The sequence below is a fragment of the Entelurus aequoreus genome, linkage group LG05, assembly GCF_033978785.1.
Source record: "Entelurus aequoreus isolate RoL-2023_Sb linkage group LG05, RoL_Eaeq_v1.1, whole genome shotgun sequence".
NCBI lineage: Eukaryota > Metazoa > Chordata > Actinopteri > Syngnathiformes > Syngnathidae > Entelurus > Entelurus aequoreus.
In genome coordinates this window covers 45,424,973-45,449,209 of record NC_084735.1, presented here as the reverse complement: position 1 = coordinate 45,449,209, position 24,237 = coordinate 45,424,973, and the positions used below count along the sequence as shown (strand labels likewise).

General features: G+C 40.8%; 1 protein-coding gene across 3 annotated transcripts in view; it reads left to right on the top strand.

Moving 5' to 3' along the window:
- LOC133650690 (protein FAM222B-like) overlaps positions 1-21,527 on the top strand; it is a 121,671-nt gene extending 100,144 nt beyond the window's left edge. For all 3 annotated transcript variants that reach the window (XM_062048238.1, XM_062048239.1, XM_062048240.1), the window contains one exon: positions 19,334-21,527. In XM_062048238.1, the coding sequence (XP_061904222.1) occupies positions 19,334-20,943 (1,610 nt within the window). In that variant the 3' untranslated portion in view covers positions 20,944-21,527. The remainder of the gene's footprint in view (positions 1-19,333) is intronic.
- Positions 21,528-24,237: the final 2,710 nt, after the last annotated feature.

Sequence of the window (24,237 nt, the reverse complement as noted above, 5' to 3'; positions counted from 1 at the left end):
TCGATATGGGCTTGTAGATCTTTGGCCCCTTTATTTGCCACAGATACATACGTTGCTGCTTTGCACACAGTGCATTCTGCCTTCCATGTGTCACGGCCAGGACGAAAACACGAATACTTTTCCCGCAAATCATCCGTGAAGTTGCATTTACGTTTAGGCAATTCTTGTTTTCATGTCTCTCTCTCCACTCACTAGCTCTCTCGCTCTGTGTCTCTGCCCCTCCCTCACAAATGTTGCTACGTGCGCGCACCTTCAGTTGTTTTTTTTAACCCCTTCTTAACTTAACCCTGGACGTACATTGAAAATACACGCAACCCTAATTCAAAATGCCGGACATTTGAGGCATTTAAGAAACCCCGCCCGGACACCCCCGCAAAAGAGGACATGTCCGGGGAAAAGAGGACGCATGGTCAGCCTAATTCAAACTATAATAGCCCAAATGCTCCTCCGCCTCTGACTGAGTGGTTTACTTAGTGTACCTCCATCTCGTTCTTATGTCACGACTTAGCCAGACTGCAAAACACCACGGGCAGAGGCATCCAGAACAGTGCACAAGCTAATGCCAAAATACATTAACCTTATTATTTGGCGCTTTGGCATTGTTTAACACGAGTATCCAACATTGTAACAATGTTAATAAGTCAGAAAAGACAACATTTATCATAAGTCCCCTTTAAGAAGTGGAGAAGGACACAATGTTAACTCACTAGCACAGCTATTGTCATGATATGCAGCTAAACTGACTGTGATACACAACGTGGCCAGCAGATGTTGCTGGATGATGATGTTCAGGTAAACGTAACGAAGAAGACAGGGCTATATATTCAGATGTATGGATGCATTCATGGAGGGGGGAATAAATGTTGCGCGTAAGCTCGTTTCCACATGATGAAGTTTGGTCATTAATAGATAAACAACACATTGTGTGAGAAGGGGGGGGGCAAACTTAATTCTGCATCAGCTGGATTCAAGGAGACATTGAGGCCACCAGAGGAACTAAAGCTGGCTGGTAAAGTGGACAGCAACTGGCGATCCTTTAAGCAGCAGTTTGAACTGTACATGGCTGCGGTGGGATTGGTGTCAAAATCCGACGCCAGGAAAATAGCGCTGCTTCTCACAGCAGCTGTACCCCGTGCCATCGAAGTCTTCAACACGTTTGAATTCAAAGGAGCTGATGACAGACCCAAATATGATGAAAAGTTGAATGCATATTGTTCGCCACTAAAGAACTCCGTATATGAGAGGTACGAGTTCCGGTCACCTGTGCAACAAACCGCTGAGACTTTTGACAGCTCCGTGACTGATTTAAAGCTAAAAGCGCTGTCGTGTGAGTTTGGCGATTTAAAAGGCCCTAAAGATCTGCGATCAAATTGTATATAGCGTTTGCGATAAGCTGACAAAGGAAAGGCTGCTAAGAGAGGCTAAGTTAACTTTGGAGGAGGCAGAGCGAGTGTGCCATGCAATCGAGGTGTCCCAGCAACATACAAAGACCTTTAATGAATCTGCAAGCGTCGCTTCTATTATCGATAATGCAAGAATAGCTGTGGTCAAGAACAAAATGAAAATAATTATGACAAAATAGACTGATAAAAATTATGTGAATTACCCCTGCAAACAATGTGGTTACAAACATTATCCCAGACAATGTCTACCCTATGGAAAAAGATGGTCCAACTCTAATGGGAAAAATAACTTTGTAAATCTCAAGTCTGTGCGGCAAGTCGTGGAAACAGACCTGAGTGAAACTTTCTTTGTGGGTCGTGGTGTCATCATGTGATAAATACCACCACTTCGGATCAGAGCTAAGTGTTGCAGATGGACTACTACAGGCAGTAGAATTGTGATTCCCCAAAGCCTGAGATTGGATATACTTCAAAGAATACATAAAGGACACCTGGGAATCGAAAAGTGCAATAGGAGGGCTCGAGAAACTGTTTAATGGCCTGGCATCAACAAGGACATTGAAAAAATGATTGGACAATGTGGAGCTTGTAAGAAGTACCAAAGCAAACAAGCGACGGAAACCCATGTTGATTCCTGATCTTCCTACCGCACCTTGGAAGAAGGTAGGCCCAGATTTATTTCACTGTAATGGCAAATAATATTGGTTGGTGATTGATAATTATTGAAACTATCCTGAGATTGCTCTACTCTCAAGTGCAACAGCCAACACTGTCATTACTTGTGTCAAATCCATCTTTGCCAGACATAGTATACCAGAGACTGTGGTTAGTGACAATGATCCTTGTTATAAATGTAAGGAATGGCAACAGTTTGCAAAACAGTATGGCTTTAACCACGTCACATCCAGTCCTCTACATGCACAAGCAAATGGTGAAGCTGAAAAAAGTGTGTATATCATCAAGCAGCTTCTAAAAAAAGTCAAAGGACAGCAATTCAGAGCCTTATTTCTCCTCCTGATTGTGGATTTTCCCCAGCAGAACTTTTAATGAATCAAAATCTACGTACAACTCTACCATGCCACACAGAGTTCAAACAGGGACAAATACAAACAAAACTGGAGAACCTGAAATTAAAGCAAAAGCAGTACTTTGACAAGTCAACTAAAGCACTCAAACCACTTGCAAAGGATGACATTGTGAGAGTACAAGATCAAGATGCGTGGAAAAGAAAAGCTACTGTTCTTAAGGAAGTATGTCCAAGATCCTATGAAGTGAGAACTGAGGAGGGACACGTTCTCAGAAGAAACTGTCGAAGCCTTCTGAAAACCAAAAAGACATTCCAAAAAATTGATGAAGATGATGATGATGGAAGTAATGCTGTGTTTCAAGCTGACACAACACCTCAGGTGAACTGTGATGGACACGTGCAGACTAATTTAAATGATGCTACTCCAGTGTTACCCACATTGAGAAGATCTGAGCGTCATATTAAGAAACATGTTAGACTTGATTTGTAAAGCAATAGTCTGCATATTGTAGATATATATTTTTTTGAAAATAATATAATTAAAGTATAGGTAAAAAAATGTATTGTTAAAAAAACTAATGTGATTAATCCTTATGACATGTATGTATTTGTTTTACAGAAGCTATGTCTATTAAAGCAGATGTTTAAATCAAGTTGCCTTCAGCATGATATGTATGATCAAAAGTTTAAAGAAAGGAGGATGTCATGATATGCAGCTAAACTGACTGTAAGGCTGCAGCTAACGATTATTTTTCTATCGATTAAGCTATAGATTATTTTTTTTGATTAATCGGTTAATCTATAGATAATTTTTTCGATTAATCTATAGATTATTTTTCCTTTTACCGATTATTTTTTATTTTATTTTATTTAAAATGAAGATGAAAAAATAAATGTAGGCCAGTTTTTTCAAAAGGCTTGGCTTTTATTTACAAAAAAAAAAAAGTATGGCCACTCAGTCAACATTGACAACAACATGACAAAATATTCTGTAACAATGTAAACATTTAAAACTTTTAACATTTAACAAAATTAAAAGTAGCTTATTTACTTTTTAATGTGCAAATATAAAAGTCAACATCCAGTGCAAATCTTAATATTCTGCAATAGTATAAGCATTTCAAAAGTAAAAGTATTGCTTATTTTGCTTTAAAATGTGCAAAAATAAAGATAAACATCCAATACAAAAAAGTGCAAAACGAAATATTCTGTAACAACAGTGTAAACATTTCAACAAAAGTGAAAGTATTGCTTATTTGCTAAAATGTGCAAAAATAAAGATAAACATCCGGGGGGTTACCCACATATGCGGTCCTCTCCAAGGTTTCTCATAGTCATTCACATTGACGTCCCACTGGGGTGAGTTTTCCTTGCCCGTATGTGGGCTCTGTACCGAGGATGTCGTTGTGGCTTGTACAGCCCTTTGAGACACTTGTGATTTAGGGCTATATAAATAAACATTGATTGATTGATTGAATACAAAAAAAGTGCCAATCTAAATATTCTGGAGCACTGTAAACATTAAGTATTGCTTTTAAAATGTGCAAAATAAACATCCAGTCCAACACAGTACACAATAACCAATTCTACTCATTCCAGTGAGTGACTAACAGTTGTAATGAGGAAAGGTTAGCATGTCTACGCTCAGAAGGGGTCGATGTGGCTGGGACTGAGAGGTAATTAGCCTTCACCTCAAACCAGGACTGGGAGCGAGCTGAGCTGCAGTTTACGTTTCTAGAAGGTCAACGGGCTCATAGTGATGTTACTAGTAGCTGACTGGGAGGTGTTTATTATCATTTGGGGAGAGTCCGCTGCCTGATGCTCACCTGCTAAACACCTATCTGCTAGACGCTGAAGCGCTGACTACATGCGCTCTGAATACGCACTGCTGATTGGCTGGTAACGTTTTGAATACGCACTGCTGATTGGCTGATAATGTTTTGTGTGTACCAATCAGATGGTTGTGTGGGTGGGACAATGTTGCGTGCTGAGACAGAAGCAGAAGGAGCAAAGCAGCTGGTTAAGACTTTAGCAGCTAAAGTTAGCTTTAGCTTAGAAACTCGTTCGGTACACCCCCGTACCGAACCGAAAGCCCCGTACCGAAACGGTTCAATACAAAACACGTACCGTTACACCCCTAGCAGATACAAATGACACATTCATGTTTTTGTGTAATGATGACAACGTATGCTAACGCGGACGATTGACTAGTTGATGGTTTTCTTTTCAAATGTTCGTTCATAGCCGTTGTGCTGCTATGATAGGCCATTTCCGCTCGACACAGTGTGCATACAACAACATTATTAGGCTGTGTATTGAAATACTCCCACACTTTTGACCACTTTTGGCGTGCTTTTTCCCCCTCGCTCGCACAGTCTGCTTTGCTCTCCGCCATGACGGTAGTGTGACGTAAATATGCGACGCGTCGACGCACAAAAACGGCGTCGACGTATTTACGTAACCGATGACGTCGACTACGTCGACGCGTCGTTTCAGCCTTAACTGACTGTGATACACAATGTGACCAGCAGATGGTGCTGGATAATGATGTTCAGGTAAATGTAACAAAGAAGACATGGGCTATATATTCAGATGTATGGACGCATTCATGGAGGGAGGATTAAATGTTGAGCGTAATCTCGTTCACATGATAAAGTTTGGTCATTAATAGATGAACAACACAGCTATGTGTGCTAATATCAGATTTTAATTGGCTAACATGCTAGACTGTCCGATTTGCAGAATCGTTGAACATCTGGAGCTGCATGGCAGATAGTTAGCAGAGCGCCAGGCTTTATTTTGGGGTGTGTAGCAAAGCCTTTTTTCCACTCCAAAGCGGCCCTCTATGAAGTTCTGGCTGTGTACACGAGAAAAATCAGTGGCACGGGAACTTTAAAACCTTCCGTTACAGCACCTCTTATCTCAAAAATGGTAAGGGAGTTGATATATTTTTCATTAAAAATGATTAAATGATTAAAAACTGAATTCGTATCACTGGGCACCTTTCAAAGATATTTCCCTCACATCAGGGTCAAGTAATTATAGTAATTAGGGTTTTCATAGCTATAACTCAATTTCTCAGGTCAAAATCACCTGCAATTGTTAATATATGACCCTGCAATAGGATGTCATCCTCACCCTGACTGGAGTCCAAAAAGTCACTTTTATAGTGATTAAAAGAGTAGTTTATTCACAAAAATACATGTTGTTTATTTGATCATAAAAAGACACTTCAAAATATCAATCACCCATTCAATCCTCAAAAGTCTTCCTCCTCCTCCTGTTTTCCATCCTTCCATTTTCTACCGCTTGTCCCTTTCGGGGATGGAGCTTATCCCAGCTGCACTCAGACGGAAGGCGGGGTACACCCTGAACAAGTCGCCACCTCATCACAGGGGCAACACAGGTAGACAGCAAACATTCACACTCACATTCTTGTGAGTGTGTATTTTTCTTCAGAAATGGCAACTGCGCCTCAGTGCAACCTATTTTCTACAGCATTTTTTTTTCTTTGCCGTAAAATGCTCCAGCTCATCAAGACTGTAATTTCAGAATCACAGTAATCAGCCAACCCCCTGGGAGATCAGCAAGCATGAGGGAGTCTGCTAAGTGCCATCGTCTGTTGCCTCACTCTGGCAGGCTAGTGACATGGTGCTGCTATCAACAAGACTGGTACTCCGCTTCCCCTTTGTGCGGCTCACCATGACACATCCAAGCTCAGAACCAAAGCGTAGTTCAATTGGATTTTCTGTCCAACTCTATAATCTCTTTTGGGGGTGTTGCGTACTTCACTCAGCACTGTTTGTCTTAGCTGTGTGTCTATCGGCCCCCCCCCCAGCCCCCCGTCCTCATCATTCACACATAATGGTTTCCTTCTTCAAAGTATCATTAGCAGTCGGTGTCACATCAAGGACTCCAGTGCTCATTGAAACCAACTCATTTGAATCCAAGTGAACTAAAAAAATTAATAACTCTTAAAAGATGTTTGTCTACAGTGGAGTCTGCTTATGTCGACAACCCATCTCTGACAACCAACTCATCAAGTCTTGTCCTCCATTTTGTCATTAGTAAAAAATGGTGTCAACTTACATAGTGGACCGCTTTTCTTATTAATAAAAATTGATCCGTTTGTGTTGACATATGTTGTGGTATTGTCAACTTCCTCATTATCGCTAAGCAGTGTGGAATAAGAATGCAAAAAAACTACTGTCCAGTTAAACAGCAATAGATTGTGTACACCGTGACTTCCTGTTCAGTGAAAAGTAAGATTTAAAAAAAAAGCTTAACATTAGCCTTGGGCCTCATTTATCAACCTTTGCGTAGACAAGGTTCAAAATTCATACACAGGACTGAACTATAGAATGTGTGTAAGTACAAAAAAAAGCGCATACAGTTGTTACCTCGATTATCGCCGAGGTTACGTATTAGTCATTCCTGTTTTAATGACATTCCCACATACACTTTCGATCTGAAATGTCTCCATACGGTAATGTTTACTCTGCAGGTCAATTCAGATTTATTTTTTTTGCCCATATGTGACATGTATCTGATTTTATTTTATTTTTTAAATGTAAACATTACAAATCCAATTGTTTTTCTGCCTATATACTGTAACATGTATCTGATTTTTTTCATGTCAATGTGAACAGTACAATTCAGAATTTTTTTAATAATCTCACCACAAAAAAATTTACACAAATGAAGGAAATCAATGTCAAGAAACTGCCATATCGTCAAAAATACTATATTGCCCATTCTCCTTATATCGCTGGCAAAAACTGGCAAAAAACACAAATAAAATGTGCAAACAATGGCTCGTTTTGGTTTCAATTTCGCTTATGTGGAAAACCACTTTTTAGTGGTGCAACGATACACAAAATGTACAGATTGATACCTAAATGTCACAGTTTGATATTCTTCCAATAAACAAGAAAACTGTTCATGCCTTTTTAACTTACAGTTTATTGAAATTATTAACATTTGTTTCAACGCAGCATGTCCTGAAGCCCGATGTCTGCAACGGAAAAAGGTAGCATGTCAACAGCAATAAAAGTAGCAGTCGATATATTTTGACCTCTTTAAATCGTACTAACCCAGGTAAAGTGTGTAGCCCTAGCATGCGTGCTCCTCTTTTTGTCTGGTTCTCCTTGTTTTTGCATTGAGTCGATGTCGGCATAAATGTTTGTTGTTTTTCCATCAATGTAGTTTAGCATTGAGTATGACAGTTGCGACACACTGTACAGTTGTACTTTAATGCACGCTTACTTTCAGGGTAATACGAAACCCTAAGTATCTCCATACGCCAGATCTGAAGGATGGTGGAGGATCTTCGAGTATTTCCTTCAAGCATTATTTGTGTTGCAACAAGCTTGTAGCTTCTGTCTCAGCGGTTTGGTCGACTATTTCATACTAGGCTGCATTGACTGCAAGAAGTTGATAAAAAATATATAATATTGTGTATCGTTCCGTTCATAGTAATATCGAACCGAGACCATTATATTGAACAGTTCAATACAGATACATGTATTGTTACACCCCTACAGCTAAGGGGCATTGACACAAATAGGTTCCACTGTAGTTGTTTCTCAAAGGATTTCCGCATTAACGGAATCACAGACAGAATCAAATAACTGGCCAATAAAAACGGAATTGAGTGTAAAACACAGAATATCACGGAAATTGACATAAATGTGACTGAAATTCCGTAATTATGAGAAGAAAGAACATTTGACTGGGGAAGAGAAGGCATGTTTCTGGGATTGCTCAATTGTCCTTGAAACACTTAACTGCTCCTTCCTAAACTAGAAAATGTCGAAACGAACTACTAAGATAATGCTGCCCAGGACAACACATACTCCCTCAACACATTTGCTTGTGTTGTAGACACCACCGATGCAAGTTCAACGTGCAAACAAGACAAAAGCCATAACTTGAAAAACACTTTTTTTCTACTTCAAAACAGCCTTGAGTCGTCTCTACTCAAGGACTTAGCAGCTGTCAGGCGCCTTTAAAAGTGAACTACACTTTTTTTGCCCATCATCTCTATTATCATCAAGTCAGCGAGAGACCTTACCCCATGCGGGCAGAAAGATGGACAACCCCGCCCCGAGGGACCCAGAGACTCCCCGCAGCCGGACGGGATGACTGCCCCCGCTCCACCAGCAACCGGGCCCCCACGAGCCAAACCCCCCAGGAGAGCACGGCGGGGCCCGCCCCAGGCTGCCCAACTGGGTCGGCTGCCACAGTACCGACCAGCACGGGGCCAAGGGAACCACCCACCCGACCTTTAGGGACCCCAACGATGGAGATGGAACATCCAGCAACTGCCCTAAGGGAAGAGGGGAAAAAAAAGAGATTACAGACACGCTGACACATAAGGTCACTACCCTCGCAGCTGGCCATTTTGCAGTACACAGGTGTGGCTAATCTATGGATTTTGCGTCGCCTACGGCTAATTTATGGAAAGGATTAGGCAAAGAAATCAAACATTGTACTAAAATGATCCACTTTAAGAAACTGTTCAAACTCAAAGTGTTAACAAAATACAAGGAAAAATAATCCTGATAAACATCTTGACAAAGATGAAGTCTTCAACTCCGACACTGAAGAAGATGACTTCAGTGGTTTCAGTGCACAGGAGAATGATGGGAAAAAAACATCAACGACTTTTCTGTTTTGTTTGATCAGCCGTTTTATTGCTTTGTTACAGACACAGTTTAGAAACATTTAAAAAATGTAAATATATAATTTCACAACGTACCGTTATATATCTGCGGCTTATAGTCCGGTGCAGCTAATATATTTAAAACTTTTATTCTTCTAAGATTTTGTGAGTGCTTATAGTCCGGAAAATACGGTAATTAACAGACATTTAAAAAAAAAAAAAAAAAAAAAAAAAAAAAAAAAGGTATTTATTACACAAAAAGCACACACACTGTGGTGGTAAAATTAGTGTAAACGGTAACAAACGGAATTCTAAAACATGTAAATGCTATTTGTTAAATAATAAAACCGATTTCAAATAAAATCTATTATTGTTTATTATTTCTGGTAGGCTTTGTGGCGTCCTACTCTGTTCAGCGGGCCTTGAACGCATCGTAAAAACACCTCAATTTCATATTACTATAGAACATTCACTCTGTTTTTAGAGAGTACAGCTTGTAGGTTCAATGTGCACAACTGAATAGCTTTGTTGCTCAGACAGTAATGTGTTTATACAAGTTGAGATTGGAGTATGTTGTTTGTTAATGGGGAAAGACATTAATGTATCTTGTTTTCATATTAGCATTTAAGCTAGTGAGCTGGCGCCAGTCAGTCCATGAGTTTATCAAAGTGCAGTTATCAATCACGTTTTTTTGATAATTTTTATTGAAACGGTAATACTAACTGTCTGGGTTTTACCGCGGTTATCATTATTACCGTTTAATGTTATATCCCTAATCCCATGCCAACTGCATTCCGCTATGGGAACCGTTAAACAAGCAATTGCCTGGTATCTGTTTCTCTGCGGCGAAACAGAGGTGTAACATTCCCTGGCCCAGAAACATATGTGTGAAATAAACTAATGAGATATTTGCTCCACCACATTTAGTTTAGTTGTCTCTAAAAAATCAAGTTAAAGACAGCGTTGACATAATGAGCTCCTATTTTTGTAACCATCCCAGCACTATCCTTCCACCACCACTTAAGTCCCATAGAGTCCTGGACTGCTGCAAGCTGTCTTTGACACTTTCCCCTTCCTCTATTTTCACCATGAGCGCCACACTACCAGGGTCGCCGTGCTTCTGCCTGCTTTGCTGCAGTGGAGCCTGTGCACAAAAGAAGTCGTTTAAAGTTAAGAGCTAGCAGGTTTCCACCAGCGCTAAGGCCAAAGCAGATGCTCTATTTATCATCATGTAACGCTTGTTAGTAGATGATGGCTGAGAAGTATATCAGGTGCACATAGTTACAACGGGGTCGTGAAGAAAAGGGCTCATCACACCGGCAGGATGTCTGAAACACCAGGAAGTGGCCCTTGATCCTCCATTCTTCCAAGCAGAACAAACATGGAGCTCTGCGAGGCCACAGGGCTGATTTTATTTATTGTTTTGCATCTCACTGAGATCAAAAGCCAACCATTTTTCTTCTACTCCTTATAATATATTTTTTCTGGATATCTTAGTTCCCTGCTCCGTCAGCCTGACATGCTGTGTGCAGCTGCGTTTTGAAGGAGGTCTAAACTCCACTGTCTAATTTGACACCCAAGCTTTAGACTCAATTTCCCGTTCCTGAGAAAAAAATTGCAATTTACATCAGTGTGAGGCCCCTGCTGCTTAAACCTTGTTCAATAAAAACAGTAGTTTGAATAAAAGGAGCCCTAATTAGAGACCTGCTGACTATGCACTTGTGTGCCAGCAGCGGGGTAATTAACATGTGGCCAAACCAGCCCCTTTCTCCTGCTTAGCTGGAGATCGGAGATGATTCACTCGTCGCCAACAGCAGCCGCCTTCAAACTTCACTTGCATCCTCATTAGCCCTCCCTTGGTACTTAAAGTTCTTCAATTAATCCAGGTTTGAAGTGAAGGGTCAAATGCTAATAGGCAACACTTGCTTATAAGCACACATAATCAACAGCCCTTTACTTTTTACTCCATTTAATTTTCGCTAAACTATTACATACACCCATTATTTGCCTCCCTGTTGGAGATGGTTATTTCTCACCGAATATTAAAATTCCAGTGATTAATTAAGATGTCTAGTGTTGTACGTAGATGTACAGTATCTCAACTTTGTCGCAAATTAGCTTAGACTAAATCACCAGCGACTTTGCTCGTTGCAGGAAAGGAGGGCACTCCATTTTGCTTTAGGACCCAATTAATCAGCATTACGCCCATCCCTACTGCATTGGTTTTGTTAGCAATGCATAATCCCTTTTCCAATGTAATGGATTGGTCAGTTTCCAGATGCAATGCATTGCTTTTGTAACCACTCACTATTGTGCTACAAATAGAGGCAAACAAATCAAAGCGAAGGGATGATTAGAGGCTGTGGTAGCGAACATACCCAGTCCAATGTTATGCTAAGGTTTAAATACAGAGAGATTACAATACATTGAATAGGGATGTTCTGATTATGGTTTTATGCTGCCCATTTCGATACCGATTATCCTATAATGAGATTGGCCAATACCAGTACCGATCACATGCGTTAACTGTAAAAATGTTTTTTATTATTTATAGCGAGTGCTCTTGACAGTTTAACATTATCAACACAATATTTAAACTCTTTCCTTATTCAATGTTATTATATACAATTGTTTGAGCGAAACAATACCAATAGTACACAATAACTAAAATTTTACTCATTTAAATAATTTTTGCCCTCAAAATCCATCTGTGTCCAAGGAATTTTTCCCTCAGTTTGTAAACATGAATCCATCCATCCATTTTCTACCGCTTGTCCCTTTCGGGTTGCGGGGGGTGCTGGAGCCTATCTCAGCTGCATTCGGGGGGAAGGCGTGGCACACCCTGGACTAGTCGCTACTTCATCGCAGGGCCAACACAGATAGACAACATTCACACACTAGGGCTATTTTAGTGTTTGTAAACATGAATAAGAATGCAAATTCCTGATTTCATTGAAATGTTGCCACACTTTAGAGTGTTTGGGCGTACTTTCTATCTTTAGTAACTTCCCTGACTCTGCATTTTTTTTTTTTTCCCTTGCTTGTTCTTTTTTGGAAGTTCTTCCCCCGGGAGTTAGGTTGTGGGTTAGCGGTACAAGAAAATAAAAGCACATTAAAAATTGTATTAGGTGACGTGTCGACAATAACAAATAGTTGACATCAATAAAAAGTTGACAATGTAGATTACGTCGACTAATCTTTGCAGCCTGAGTAATGTGTAGACTGAAGAAAAAAATTTACTCAAACACTCAGTGCTTCTCAATCATTTTCTGTTACGCCCCCCCTAGGAAGAAGAAAATATTTTGCGCCGCCGCACTGTCCACCGTGACTATAAATAGCATAATTTGTCTCTAAAAGTGTTATAATTATACCTCTGCATAACATTGAAAGATTATTAACACTAAAGGAAACAACTCAGCGGCCTTTCCTCGTCTCCCACCGTGGTTACAGTGAAGCCAAATGCTACATACGCTTAATCATATTCTGGTATGCCCGAGGTCATACGCGCCGCCCCTGGCATTGTACCGTGCCCCCTCCCCCGGAGAGCCCGCCCCACTATTTGACAAGGACTGCGTTATCTTGTCATGTAGCTGTTTGTATTTACACTATCCAGTCTAGATACAATACAAAAGCTCTGTAGTGTCAGTGTACACTAAATAATAGACGCCAATAATAAATATATTTTTGATACAGTACCTCCCTGACACTAATACTGTGCCCAGTGAGCATATGTAATTGTAAATGTGTAAAAAAAAAAGAAACGCATGGTATGACTCCCAACAGGTGGGACATCTGCACACACACGTAACTTCACTATGGATAAACAAACTGCATTGCCAGGTCCATTATGCATATTGACATCATGAATAATGTGAATACCATTTAGTAATTCTGTAGTCAGCTTTCATTTCAGAAGGTCATTTATCATTAGCGATGTTTTGACAGTTGAAGACTATGTGTACTTGTGTGAAGGTGCATTCATCCATCTGTGTTTGCTGGCACTGGCATTTATTCAGTGACAGACATTAGGGCCTCTGCGTTGGCGGGTGCCGGCTCGCACTCCTTGGCCCAGACCCCGACATTAATGAGGCTGCCATCAGCAGGCTGGACAGTTTGTCACACAGCAGCCCCCCTTGTGTACCGCCCTATATAGACCCTGCACATCACTGCGCATTGTTTCCTGCTCACAAATAAAAGAGGAATTAATCAGCCAGTTGGCACAGTTGATTGGTGCAGACAGTTTCGAGTTCAGTTCCATGTCTCATCCCTTAAGCTTAGTCAGGTCGCTGTGGGACGGAGTAGAACAGCCAACTTTGTATTAAACCACAAACGTTGCTGCTTTAACAACCAAGTGTAACGTATTACTAATCAATTTTACCTAAACTGATAAGGCTATATTAAACAAGGGTGTGTTGACTGTTAATTTGTTATTTTGTCCTCAATCTTGAATACGCTGGACCAATATTTATTCGAGCTTTGGCTCTTCTTTGTTTTTGTTTTTAGACATACAGCGTCTTTCTTTTCTTCCCCTGATTTCTTCTTTTTGTTTTTTTTTAGCAGTATATGCGATCTTTCCAGGTGGGTGTTTGGCAGCCATGCTTTACTGAAAACAAGTTTGCACCCTGCATGCACTTCACTATATATTGCATCAGCCAATGAGGAGGCTCCTTTGTGGGCTCAAATGAGTTTGTTTTCCGGGGTTTTATTTACTAAAATGCTTCATTATAAAGCACAGACAGCACACAGATGTAATTTTTTAAATAAATTATTACTGTTACGAAATACTGTATAATGCTAGGTTTTTTTTTGTTAAAGATTATAACTTGGGTACCCCAGCTTTAAGTCGACGTTGACAGACAAGCTCAATTGTATCCGTCAACATAAGATCTTAAAGTGATCGTTTCTATGAAAAAGCAGTCAGTTTATGTCGACATGTATCTTCATCATTATCGCTGAGCAGCGTGAAAAAACAGCAACATAACAAATGTATAGTTACGCGGTGTAATAACGCGCACACAGTGACTTCCTGTTCAGACCAAAGTAAGCTTTAAAATAAAAGCATGGTAGTAGTAACCTGTATTGCTGAGTTGCAATCACGTGACCAAGAAGAATTTCCAGCCTCTTCTAGGTTTCAGGCAATGGTCTAGAGTCCCATTAGGCTACTGCTTATTCACCTGTATCAGTGCAAATCACTGCAAATTTGGGCATATTTTGAAAGGTTTAGAGGCAAATATAAAAGTGATCATAAAAAATGATTTAAAATGGGATGAGTGGATTTAGACACTTTTAAGATTTTTTTTTTTTTAAAGATTTAAACCATTTATTATCACCAAGACGTTACTGCTTGCTCCGACCTCACTTCTTTTGACACTTACAAGGATTTAAAGAAGAAAATATTGGAGGCACATTAAGACTTTACATCTGATGGGTTCAACAAACTAAGTAATAATTCATGAAAGACAATGTTGGACTTTTTCATGCGTTGCTCGCTAAGCACCGTGTTTGATAAACGAGTGTAGTGCTGCTATTATTGTGATGTTTTAACCATTTAATTTTCTGGTACAAATATTAGTCTCAGATACAATTCATGTCTGCAGTTATTTTTATGTTGTGAAGTTCATATTTTGTCTCATCAAATAGCTATAATTGTCCCTGTAGCTAGCGATATAAAGATTCAGTATGCTGTTGAGCCTATGAGAGATGTATTAATCTAGATTAATAATACTATTAAGGATATTGTCTTGATAATAACAAATATCACCAAAGATGCAATAATGTGGTCATCCGAGTCGAATAGAGCACTTGGTTTTCCTGCACAACATCCACTCAAAAGTCAGTCAATCAATCAAAGTTTATTTATATAGCCCTAAATCACGAGTGTCTTAAAGGGCTGCACAAGCCACAACGACAAGCTTTTGGTTTCTGTTATGAAAATGGACAACAAAAATTGGGTGAATTGGACGAACAATCATAATATTTATTACTATGACTTAACATGACGTTAGTTTATTTGCACAACCAGGTTTTTGTAGATATATTTAGGCATAGCAACCACAAAAGAACACAAACTAATGCAATCTCTTGTCCCTTTCTTACGTTTATTTCTGCTATCAAACACTATTAACACAGTAGAGAAAAAAACTTGATTGCATCACAGAAAGTTTCTCAAATAAATCAAATGTTCAAACAAACATTTTACAAAGTGATCGCTGCAGACACATGCATGGTTCGATTGAATACTATGAGATAAAAGCGACATGTTTGGGAGACATTTCTTTCGACGGGAGGAGGCAGTGTCGACAATGCTGTAGATTCTTCCTAAATGTTTCAAACCACACATCACTTGTCCATTGTTTTTTTTGGACTTTTATTAAAGGCCTACTGAAATGAGATTTTCTTATTTAAACGGGGATAGCAGGTCCATTCTATGTGTCATACTTGATCATTTCGCGATATTGCCATATTTTTGCTGATAGGATTTAGTAGAGAACATCGACGATAAAGTTTGCAACTTTTGGTCGCTGATAAAAAAGCCTTGCCTGTACCGGAAGTAGCGTGACGTCACAGGCTGTGGAGCTCCTCACATCTGCACAGCGACGATTACCCCATTAATTTGAGTGAGGATGAAAGATTTGTGGATGAGGAAAGTGAGAGTGAAGGATTAGAGGGCAGTGGAAGCGATTCAGATAGGGAACATGCTGTGAGAGGCCGGTGGGACCTGATATTCAGCTGGGAATGACTAAAACAGTAAATAAACACAAGACATATATATACTCTATTAGCCACAACACAACCAGGCTTATATTTAATATGCCACAAATTAATCCCGCATAACAAACACCTCCCCCCTTCCGTCCATATAACCCGCCAATAAAAATCAAACACCCGCACAACACACTCAATCCCACAGCCCAAAGTACCGTTCATCTCCGCAAAGTTCATACAGCACATATATTTCCCCAAAGTTACGTACGTGACATGCACATAGCGGCACGCACGTACGGGCAAGCGATCAAATGTTTGGAAGCCGCAGCTGCGTACTCTCGGTAGCGCGTATCCAACTCAAAGTCCTCCTGGTAAGAGTCTCTGTTGTCCCAGTTCTCCACAGGCCAATGGTAAAGCTTGACTGTCATATTTCGGGAATGTAAACAATGAAACACCGGCTGTTTGTGTTGCTGCAGCCGGCCGCTAATACACCGCTTCCCACCTACAGCTTTCTTCTTTGCTGTCTTCATTGTTCATTAAACAAATTGCAAAAGATTCACCAACACAGATGTCCAGAATACTGTGGAATTTTGCGATAAAAACAGACGACTTAATAGCTGGCCACAATGGTGTCCCAAAATGTCCGCTACAATCCGTGACGTCACACGCAAACGTCATCATACCGAGACGTTTTCAGCAGGATATTTCGCGGGAAATTTAAAATTGCACTTTACTAATCTAACCCGGCCGTATTGGCATGTGTTGCAATGTTAAGATTTCATCATTGATATATATACTATCAGACTGCGTGGTCGGTAGTAGTGGGTTTCAGTAGGCCTTTAAGCCAGCAAAACTAGAAAAAAGCTAAGAAAATAAAAATAAAAAACACTTAAAAAGCACAATAAGTAGCAGAGTAGCTAACGACAGCACTTGCTGTCCTGACTGAATGTGCATCAGAGAGCAATCAGCCCGACTGGGCTGCGAGGCACACAATGAGTGGATGAAACGTTTGTACATGAGGCGAGCTTTGTACAACACAGCATATTTCTATTCGGCCTATGATTCGCAAATCGAGGTTCCACTGTACAATATGTCAACAAACTGCCGTGGATTAAAAAACATTTATCACTTAATGTCTGTGGACAAAGTCACAAGTAAATGTGCAAGCAACAGCTAGTTATGTCGGCAACCGCTTATGTCGACATCAGTCAGCCAGTCAAAGGAGCGTCGGCATGAACTGGTTCCATTGTGAACACAACCAACTCAATTGCAACATAAAACAAGTTATATGGTATTTAAAAAAATATGCAGCAATACATTATCAAGCACCTGCATAATCTTTTTTTTGTGTCTTAGCTCTTTCAAATGGGCCGCTAAGTGAAACACATGCTCAGTCACGTACAAACACAATCATCTTGTCACTTTGACTGGTTAAATATAGCCTGGATGCTTAGCAGGTGTAACAAACGTCTGCTAGCTGAAGCCAGAAAAGTCTCCACGCAGATCAGAGACGCTGCTGATGTATCTAATTCCTTGTCTGCTGTCACGTCACGCTCTTTATACAGCCTCAAGGAACATCATTGCCACACATTTTACACCCAAAAAGGTCCTTTAAAAAAAACAAAAAACAACAATAATACTAATAATGAACTAGATTAACATAGCGCTGTTTTCTAGCTACACTGAGAATACATCATTCATTCACACAATGCTGGTGGTAAGGTACATTTCTAGCCACAGTTGCCCCGACGGAAACATTAAAGGCCTACTGAAATGAATTTTTTTTATTTAAACGGGAATAGCAGATCCATTCTATGTGTCATACTTGATCATTTCGCGATATTGCCATATTTTTGCTGAAAGGATTTAGTAGAGAAAATCGACGATAAAGTTCGCAACTTTTGCTCGCTGATAAAAAAAGCTTTGCCTGTACCGGAAGTAGCGTGACGTCACAGGAGGTAATATTCCTCACAATTTTCCTTTGTTTACAATGGAGCAAGAGAGATTCGGAGCGACAAAGCGACAATTACCCCATTAATTTGAGCGAGGATGAAAGATTTGTAGATGAGGAACGTTACAGTGAAGGACTATAGAGGCAGTGATGGACGTATCTTTTTTCGCTCTGACCGTAACTTACGTACAAGCTGGCTCATTGTATTCCACACTCTCCTTTTTCTATTGTGGATCACGGATTTGTATTTTAAACCACCTCGGATACTATATCCTCTTGAAAATGAGAGTCGAGCACGCGAAATGGACATTTAAAGTGACTTTTATCTCCACGACAATACATCGGTGACACACTTAGCTACTGAGCTAACATGATAGCATCGTTCTCAAATGAAGATAGAAACAAAATAAATAAACCCCTGACTGGAAGGATAGACAGAAGATCAACAATACTATTAAACCATGTACATGTAACTACACAGTTACATCAACAGCCGTGCTCACCTGCGTTCCAGCGATCGACGGCGCGACGAAGGACACCCATCATCGACGAACCTCTGTAGCATGAGCTAACGTGATAGCATCTGTCTTAAATGCAGATAGAAACAAAATAAATAAATCCCTGAATGGAAGGATAGACAGAAGATCAACAATACTATTAAACCATGTACATGTAACTAAACGGTTAAAAATTCTCAGCCTGGTAAGGCTTAACAATGCTGTTGCTAACGACGCTAAGGCTAATTTAGCAACTTAGCAACCGGACCTCACAGAACTATGATAAAAACATTAGCGCTCCACCTACGCCAGCCAGCCCTCATCTTCCCATCAACAGCCGTGCTCACCTGCGTTCCAGCGATCGACGGTGCGACGAAGGACTTCATCCGTGGGTTTGGCGGCTAGGCGTCTGCTAAGTAAGTAGTCCTTGTTGTGTTGCTGTAAGTATTGTACTTAGCCGCTAATACACCGATCGATCCCACCTACAACGTTCTTCTTTGCAGCCTCCATTGTTCATTAAACAGATTGCAAAAGATTCACCAACACAGATGTCCAGAATGCTGTGGAATTTTGTCGAAGAAAACAAGAGGTTTTTGTATCGGGTCCGATGGGGTCCAACCACTTCCGTGGATTTTGTGACGTCACGCGCATAAGTCATATCCAAAGGAGTTTTTCAACCGGAAGTTTAGCGGGAAATTTAAAATTGCACTTTATAAGTTAACCCGGCCGTATTGGCATGTGTTTCAATGTTAAGATTTCATCATTGATATATAAACTATCAGACTGCGTGGTCGGTAGTAGTGGGTTTCAGTAGGCCTTTAACATTCATTCACCAGAGTGAGTGGCAGTGGGAGCAGCGTGGGTTAAGTGTCTTGCCCAAGGACACAATGACAGTGACGAGGATGGTGCCACCCCATTTTCTTATGTCAGTCTGATGGTTTTGTTTGTCAAAAACCAAGAGTATTGTTGTAAAAAAATGGCGTTGGGACCCAACTGTAATGATACTGAACTGTCTCAAATCAAGTTGATGCTAGTGAAAGAATTTGCCTTTCTACTAAATAAGACTTTCACTTTGTTCTTGCCCAGGGGACACCACTCAAAGGATGAGATCCACCCCCTTCCCAACCCCTGCAGAATTGGATGCCTATGCTAAGAAGGTTGCCAACAACCCCCTCACTATCAAGATCTTCCCCAACAGCGTCAAGGTCCCCCAGCGGAATCACGTGCGCCGCACGGTCAACGGGCTGGACACATCAGGCCAGCGCTACAGCCCTTACCCTTCCTCTCAGGCCAGCGCCAAGGCCGGCCTCCTCGCCATCGTCAAGGTGCCCGCCATCAAGGGCATCCTCAAGGATTTCGCCGGCAGCCGGGCTCGCCTGCACCCTGAAGTCATCATGAACCACCTCAGCGGACCTTACCAAGTGGCTTCGACCAGCACTTTAAACCATCACCCGACTCTGTCCAACCAGAGCTTAGCACTGCAACCGCAGGACGCACCTCAGACTCTACAGATGCCACTCAGACACCCTTTCACCATGGCCCAGCACCCTCAGGGCCCACCTAGACTGCAGACTGTCTCTCAGCACCCAGCCCTCGGTCACCCTCAGGTGCCCTCCACTGTCTTACTCCAGCAGCAGCAGCACCTTCAGCAGCAGCAACAGCAGGCACCACCCGGCCTGCAGGGGAGCAGAAAGCTGCCGGATGGCGACGTGCCGCCCAATGTGACCGTCTCTACCTCAACCATTCCGCTCCCCATGGCCACAGGGTTGCAGCACGGCCACCAGCCGGACTTGAGCACCATTGTGCACCAGATCAACCAATTCTGCCAAGCTCGGGCCCACAGTGCTGGCTCGGCATCCCTGTGCGAGGGCCAGATTGCTAACCCAAGCCCCATCAGTCGCAACCTGCTCATCAACGCCTGCTCCAGGGTGTCCATGTACAACAACTCCGCCGCCTCCGGCTTCCCCCCACCCAACTGCATCGTCGGCCCCCATGAGAAAGCCACCATCCCGGTGGGGGCCCTCCCTCCACCCACCGTGACCATGAACCACTTGCCTTCCAACCACACAGATCTCAAGCAGCAACAGCACCCTCAACAACATCTGCAACCACAAGCCAATCAACAACAACAGAATATGCGCTCTTGGAATCAGCCTCAGTTGACCCACCATATTCAGAATTGCGGGAACCAACCCAGCAAGCAGCCCCCGAGGGAAGCCACCTTCCATTTTAAGGGAATGAGCTACCCTGCAGACATGTGCGTGGGTCAGCCGTATGTACTCAAACCTCCTATCGAGCGGCCCACACCCTCGCCGCCCGTCAACAACGGCATGATGGCCCACTACAACAACGGCCACTACTTCCAGTCCCACATTTGGAACAGCGGCATCCTCCCCACGCCCAACAGCGACAGCTCCGGCTCTCAGGACGTAGCCATGCCATTCCACGGGGCAGGCCCAGGGGGGTGCGCCGCGCTAGAATGCGGTCCCCCTGGGCCTCCCCATTACCGGCTACCACCGATCTCCTCTGCCCAGACTAATCTGATGCAAACCGCAGATTACATGGGCGGGGACTTCCAGGCGCCCTATTTCCGCGATCAGAATCTAGGGTTGATGGTTAAGATGCACGGACCCCCTGTGAGCAGGGAGGTCGGGGATGGCAGAAGTGCTCTCATCCAGCATCCAGGGTACAGATAAGCTATGGCTTTGTCTCCAACACTTTCTTTAGTCTTAAATGAATACATTTCCTTCATGAAGAATAGTATTCTTTGTTGATGCATCTTGCAAGTGATCAATTCTTTTATTTATTAGTTTTTTTGTTTGTTAGTGAATGCTTTTACCTGGAATATTTAGGACAAATCTACTGTGTCATTCCCTGCTTTTTTGCCTCACTTTCAGCGTGCGCCTGGATCTCAACAGATCCTGTGTCAGTTCCACTTCACACATTTGCAGTAGGGATGTTCCGATCAAGGATGTATGCTGCTGACTGCGATACCGATTATCCATGCGAGAGATCGTGCGATACCAATACTGATACTGATCACATGTATTAACCGTAAATTTTTCTCTGTATTTATGAGTGCTATTGACAGTTTAATAATATCAACACAATATTCATAGTAGTTCCTTATTTTCTTTAATTATATACAACAAAGTCAATAGTACACAATAACTCAACAAAATGTATTATCCGTTTAAATCCTTTTTGCCACTAAAGCCCTCCTTTGTCCAATGAGTTATTCCCTGAATTTGTAAACAAGCAATCAAAATATATATATATTTTAAGAAAATAAAAATATTAACTTAATCACTCTAGTATTGATCACATACTGATATTATCCTTTGTGTTGACACTACCAATTTATGGATCGATCCGCCCTCCTCTTACGTGTTGTGTACTGACTGTGACAATGCTGACACAGCAACAGTTGTTATATTATCCTCTCTTTAGACTTTCATTAATCTACTTCATTAATCTATGTGCTAATTCAAGGTTAATATCTGCTGCAACGTGGTTCCATCAACACTTAAACTTTACTAAGCACTTATTTAATATATTGTTTCAAGCTACATTAGCTGCTAGCTCGTTTAGCTATTGACATACCTGCTCCTGCTTGCTCTTGGTGTGTAACATGTTTAGCCTCGACCTCCAGTGATAATGTTACTTAAGATACTAAAAGAAATGCCGTTTATTTGTCGTAATGGAGGTGATTATTAGTTTAGCGGAGCGGCTTCACACTGTGTATGGAGATACACATGTAACTGCTAGCCAGTCAGCTGGGGTCTAAAAACAAATACAGTATTAGCCAGAGGGGGTCAGCGTTTGTGATCGTCATTAAAAGGCATTAATCGACAATGGCGACCACGTACTTTTTCACGAAATCGGCCGATGCTGATCAGCGCATCCCTAGTTTGCAAGGTAAATAGAGAAAAGTTGATTCCTTCCTTCTGTTTTGTTTTTACATTTGAGGAATTTCTGGCTTAAGATGATTACGCAAGAAAAGACTTCCAAATCAAGCCAGGAAAGTGTGTGTGTGTGTGTGTGTACGTACGTACGTACGCAGAATGACATGTCATTATTTATTTGTGTGATATTGAAACTTGATTCCTCGCCATCAGGTTATATGTACATAGCAAGGAGCCAGGAAGGAGCGCACTTCTGCTCCATCTTACTTCAAATGCTGCAATGAATTCAGGTGTTTCAAAAGAAAAAGAAAAAGAAAAAAGTGCAGTGTCACCGGGCCAGGAAGGCTTCGGTTGTGACGTTTAAAGTTAAACATCAGCCAAAGTCCAACACTGACTTTCTGTTCGAGAGATGTGCCATTTGTTTGACTTTATTTTACCCAGCATTTCTTTTTCCGGAACCATGACAAATATATTACTTGAATGTGGAGATGATTTGCTTTGCAGGCCAAACAAGAGTACATAAAGTACATAGTGTTACTTCAAGTGAAGTGTCGTTGCTACTGATTCTCATGTGAAGACCAAATTGATCACTTGCAAGATCACAGGAAGTAAAAACAACAGACTTGTCTTTTTTTTATATATATATATATATATATATATATATATATATAATATATATATATATATATATATATATATATATATATATATATATATATATATATATATATATATATATATATATATTTATATATATATATATATATATATATATTTATATATATATATATATATATATATATATATATATATATATATATATAAGTTGAACAGCAAATGCATTGTTTATTTTATTGTACACTGGCTTACCTACTAGACTACTGTAACATTTTAACGATGAGTGTGAGTGTTGCCAGGTTGTGTGCGTGTGTGTGCACGCGCGTGTGTGTCACAATTGTTTGTTCACCTAACGACCCCTAAAAAGCCTTAATTGTTTGGTCCTTGGACTTTTCCTCAAGCATGGTTTTAAAGACAACCCCAAATAATAAGGAAGAAAGACGGTGAGCATACACAGACACAGAATTTCTTTCTTTGTCTTCTTTTTATTGACTAGACCAAGCAATTCCTTAGTGATTCGTTATGAGAAGCAAGGAAAGAAGTGATATTTTCTAATTCTAAAGTATATTTTAGCAATGTGTAGTTACTGAGCTGTAACTCCCCACCCCAGGTTTCAAAGCTTCCGTTTGCAGTCATTACTATTTATAATACTTGATTCACTTGGTATTTAAGTTTTTGTTTTTCTTCCTTGCTGTGAAAAGGAAGAAGGTCCACAGCCTATCTTTTGTCATCTTTTTAAGATGATGAAGAAGCAAGAAGAGCATGAGAATTGTTCTACTCTTTTTGTAATATTGTAATAATAAAATAAAATTCTAATTTATGCTTTCACCTGGTCTGAGACACTGTTTGGGTTATGTATTACATTCATTTTGAAACAATCATAAACCCTCCATTGGAGCTTCGTCATGTCATGCATGTTCTCTCAAGGCCTGTCCTTCCACCTCCCCCAAAAATCAATACTGTAGACTAATTTGTCAGTAGGTGTGACTGCAAATTGTTAACATGTGATTGATTGACAGCTGACCGGTCCTGGGGCGTACTCCAGAAAAGCAGGTCAAGTGAAAATGTTGATTATATCAAGCCTGAGATGAAGGATTCAGGGTTTTCCGTTGCAAAAGACACAGGTAAGTAAACTCAGCCAGTTACCGTGGTAACTTACTCTCAACGTAACCTACTAGGTCAGTGGTCCCCAACCACCGGGTACCGATCCGCGGACCGATTGGTACCGGGCCGCGCAATAAATTGAAAAAAAAAAAATTATTTATTTTTTTTAATTTTTTTTAGTATTAAATCAACATAAAAAACACAATATATACATTATATATCAATATAGATCAATACAGTCTGCAGGGATACAGTCCGTAAGCACACATGATTGTATTTCTTCATGGAAAAGAAAAGAAAAAAAAAAATGTATGTATGTACTTTCTTTCCAAAGTAGAGTCAGAGTAGGCTGTGTTTGGTTAT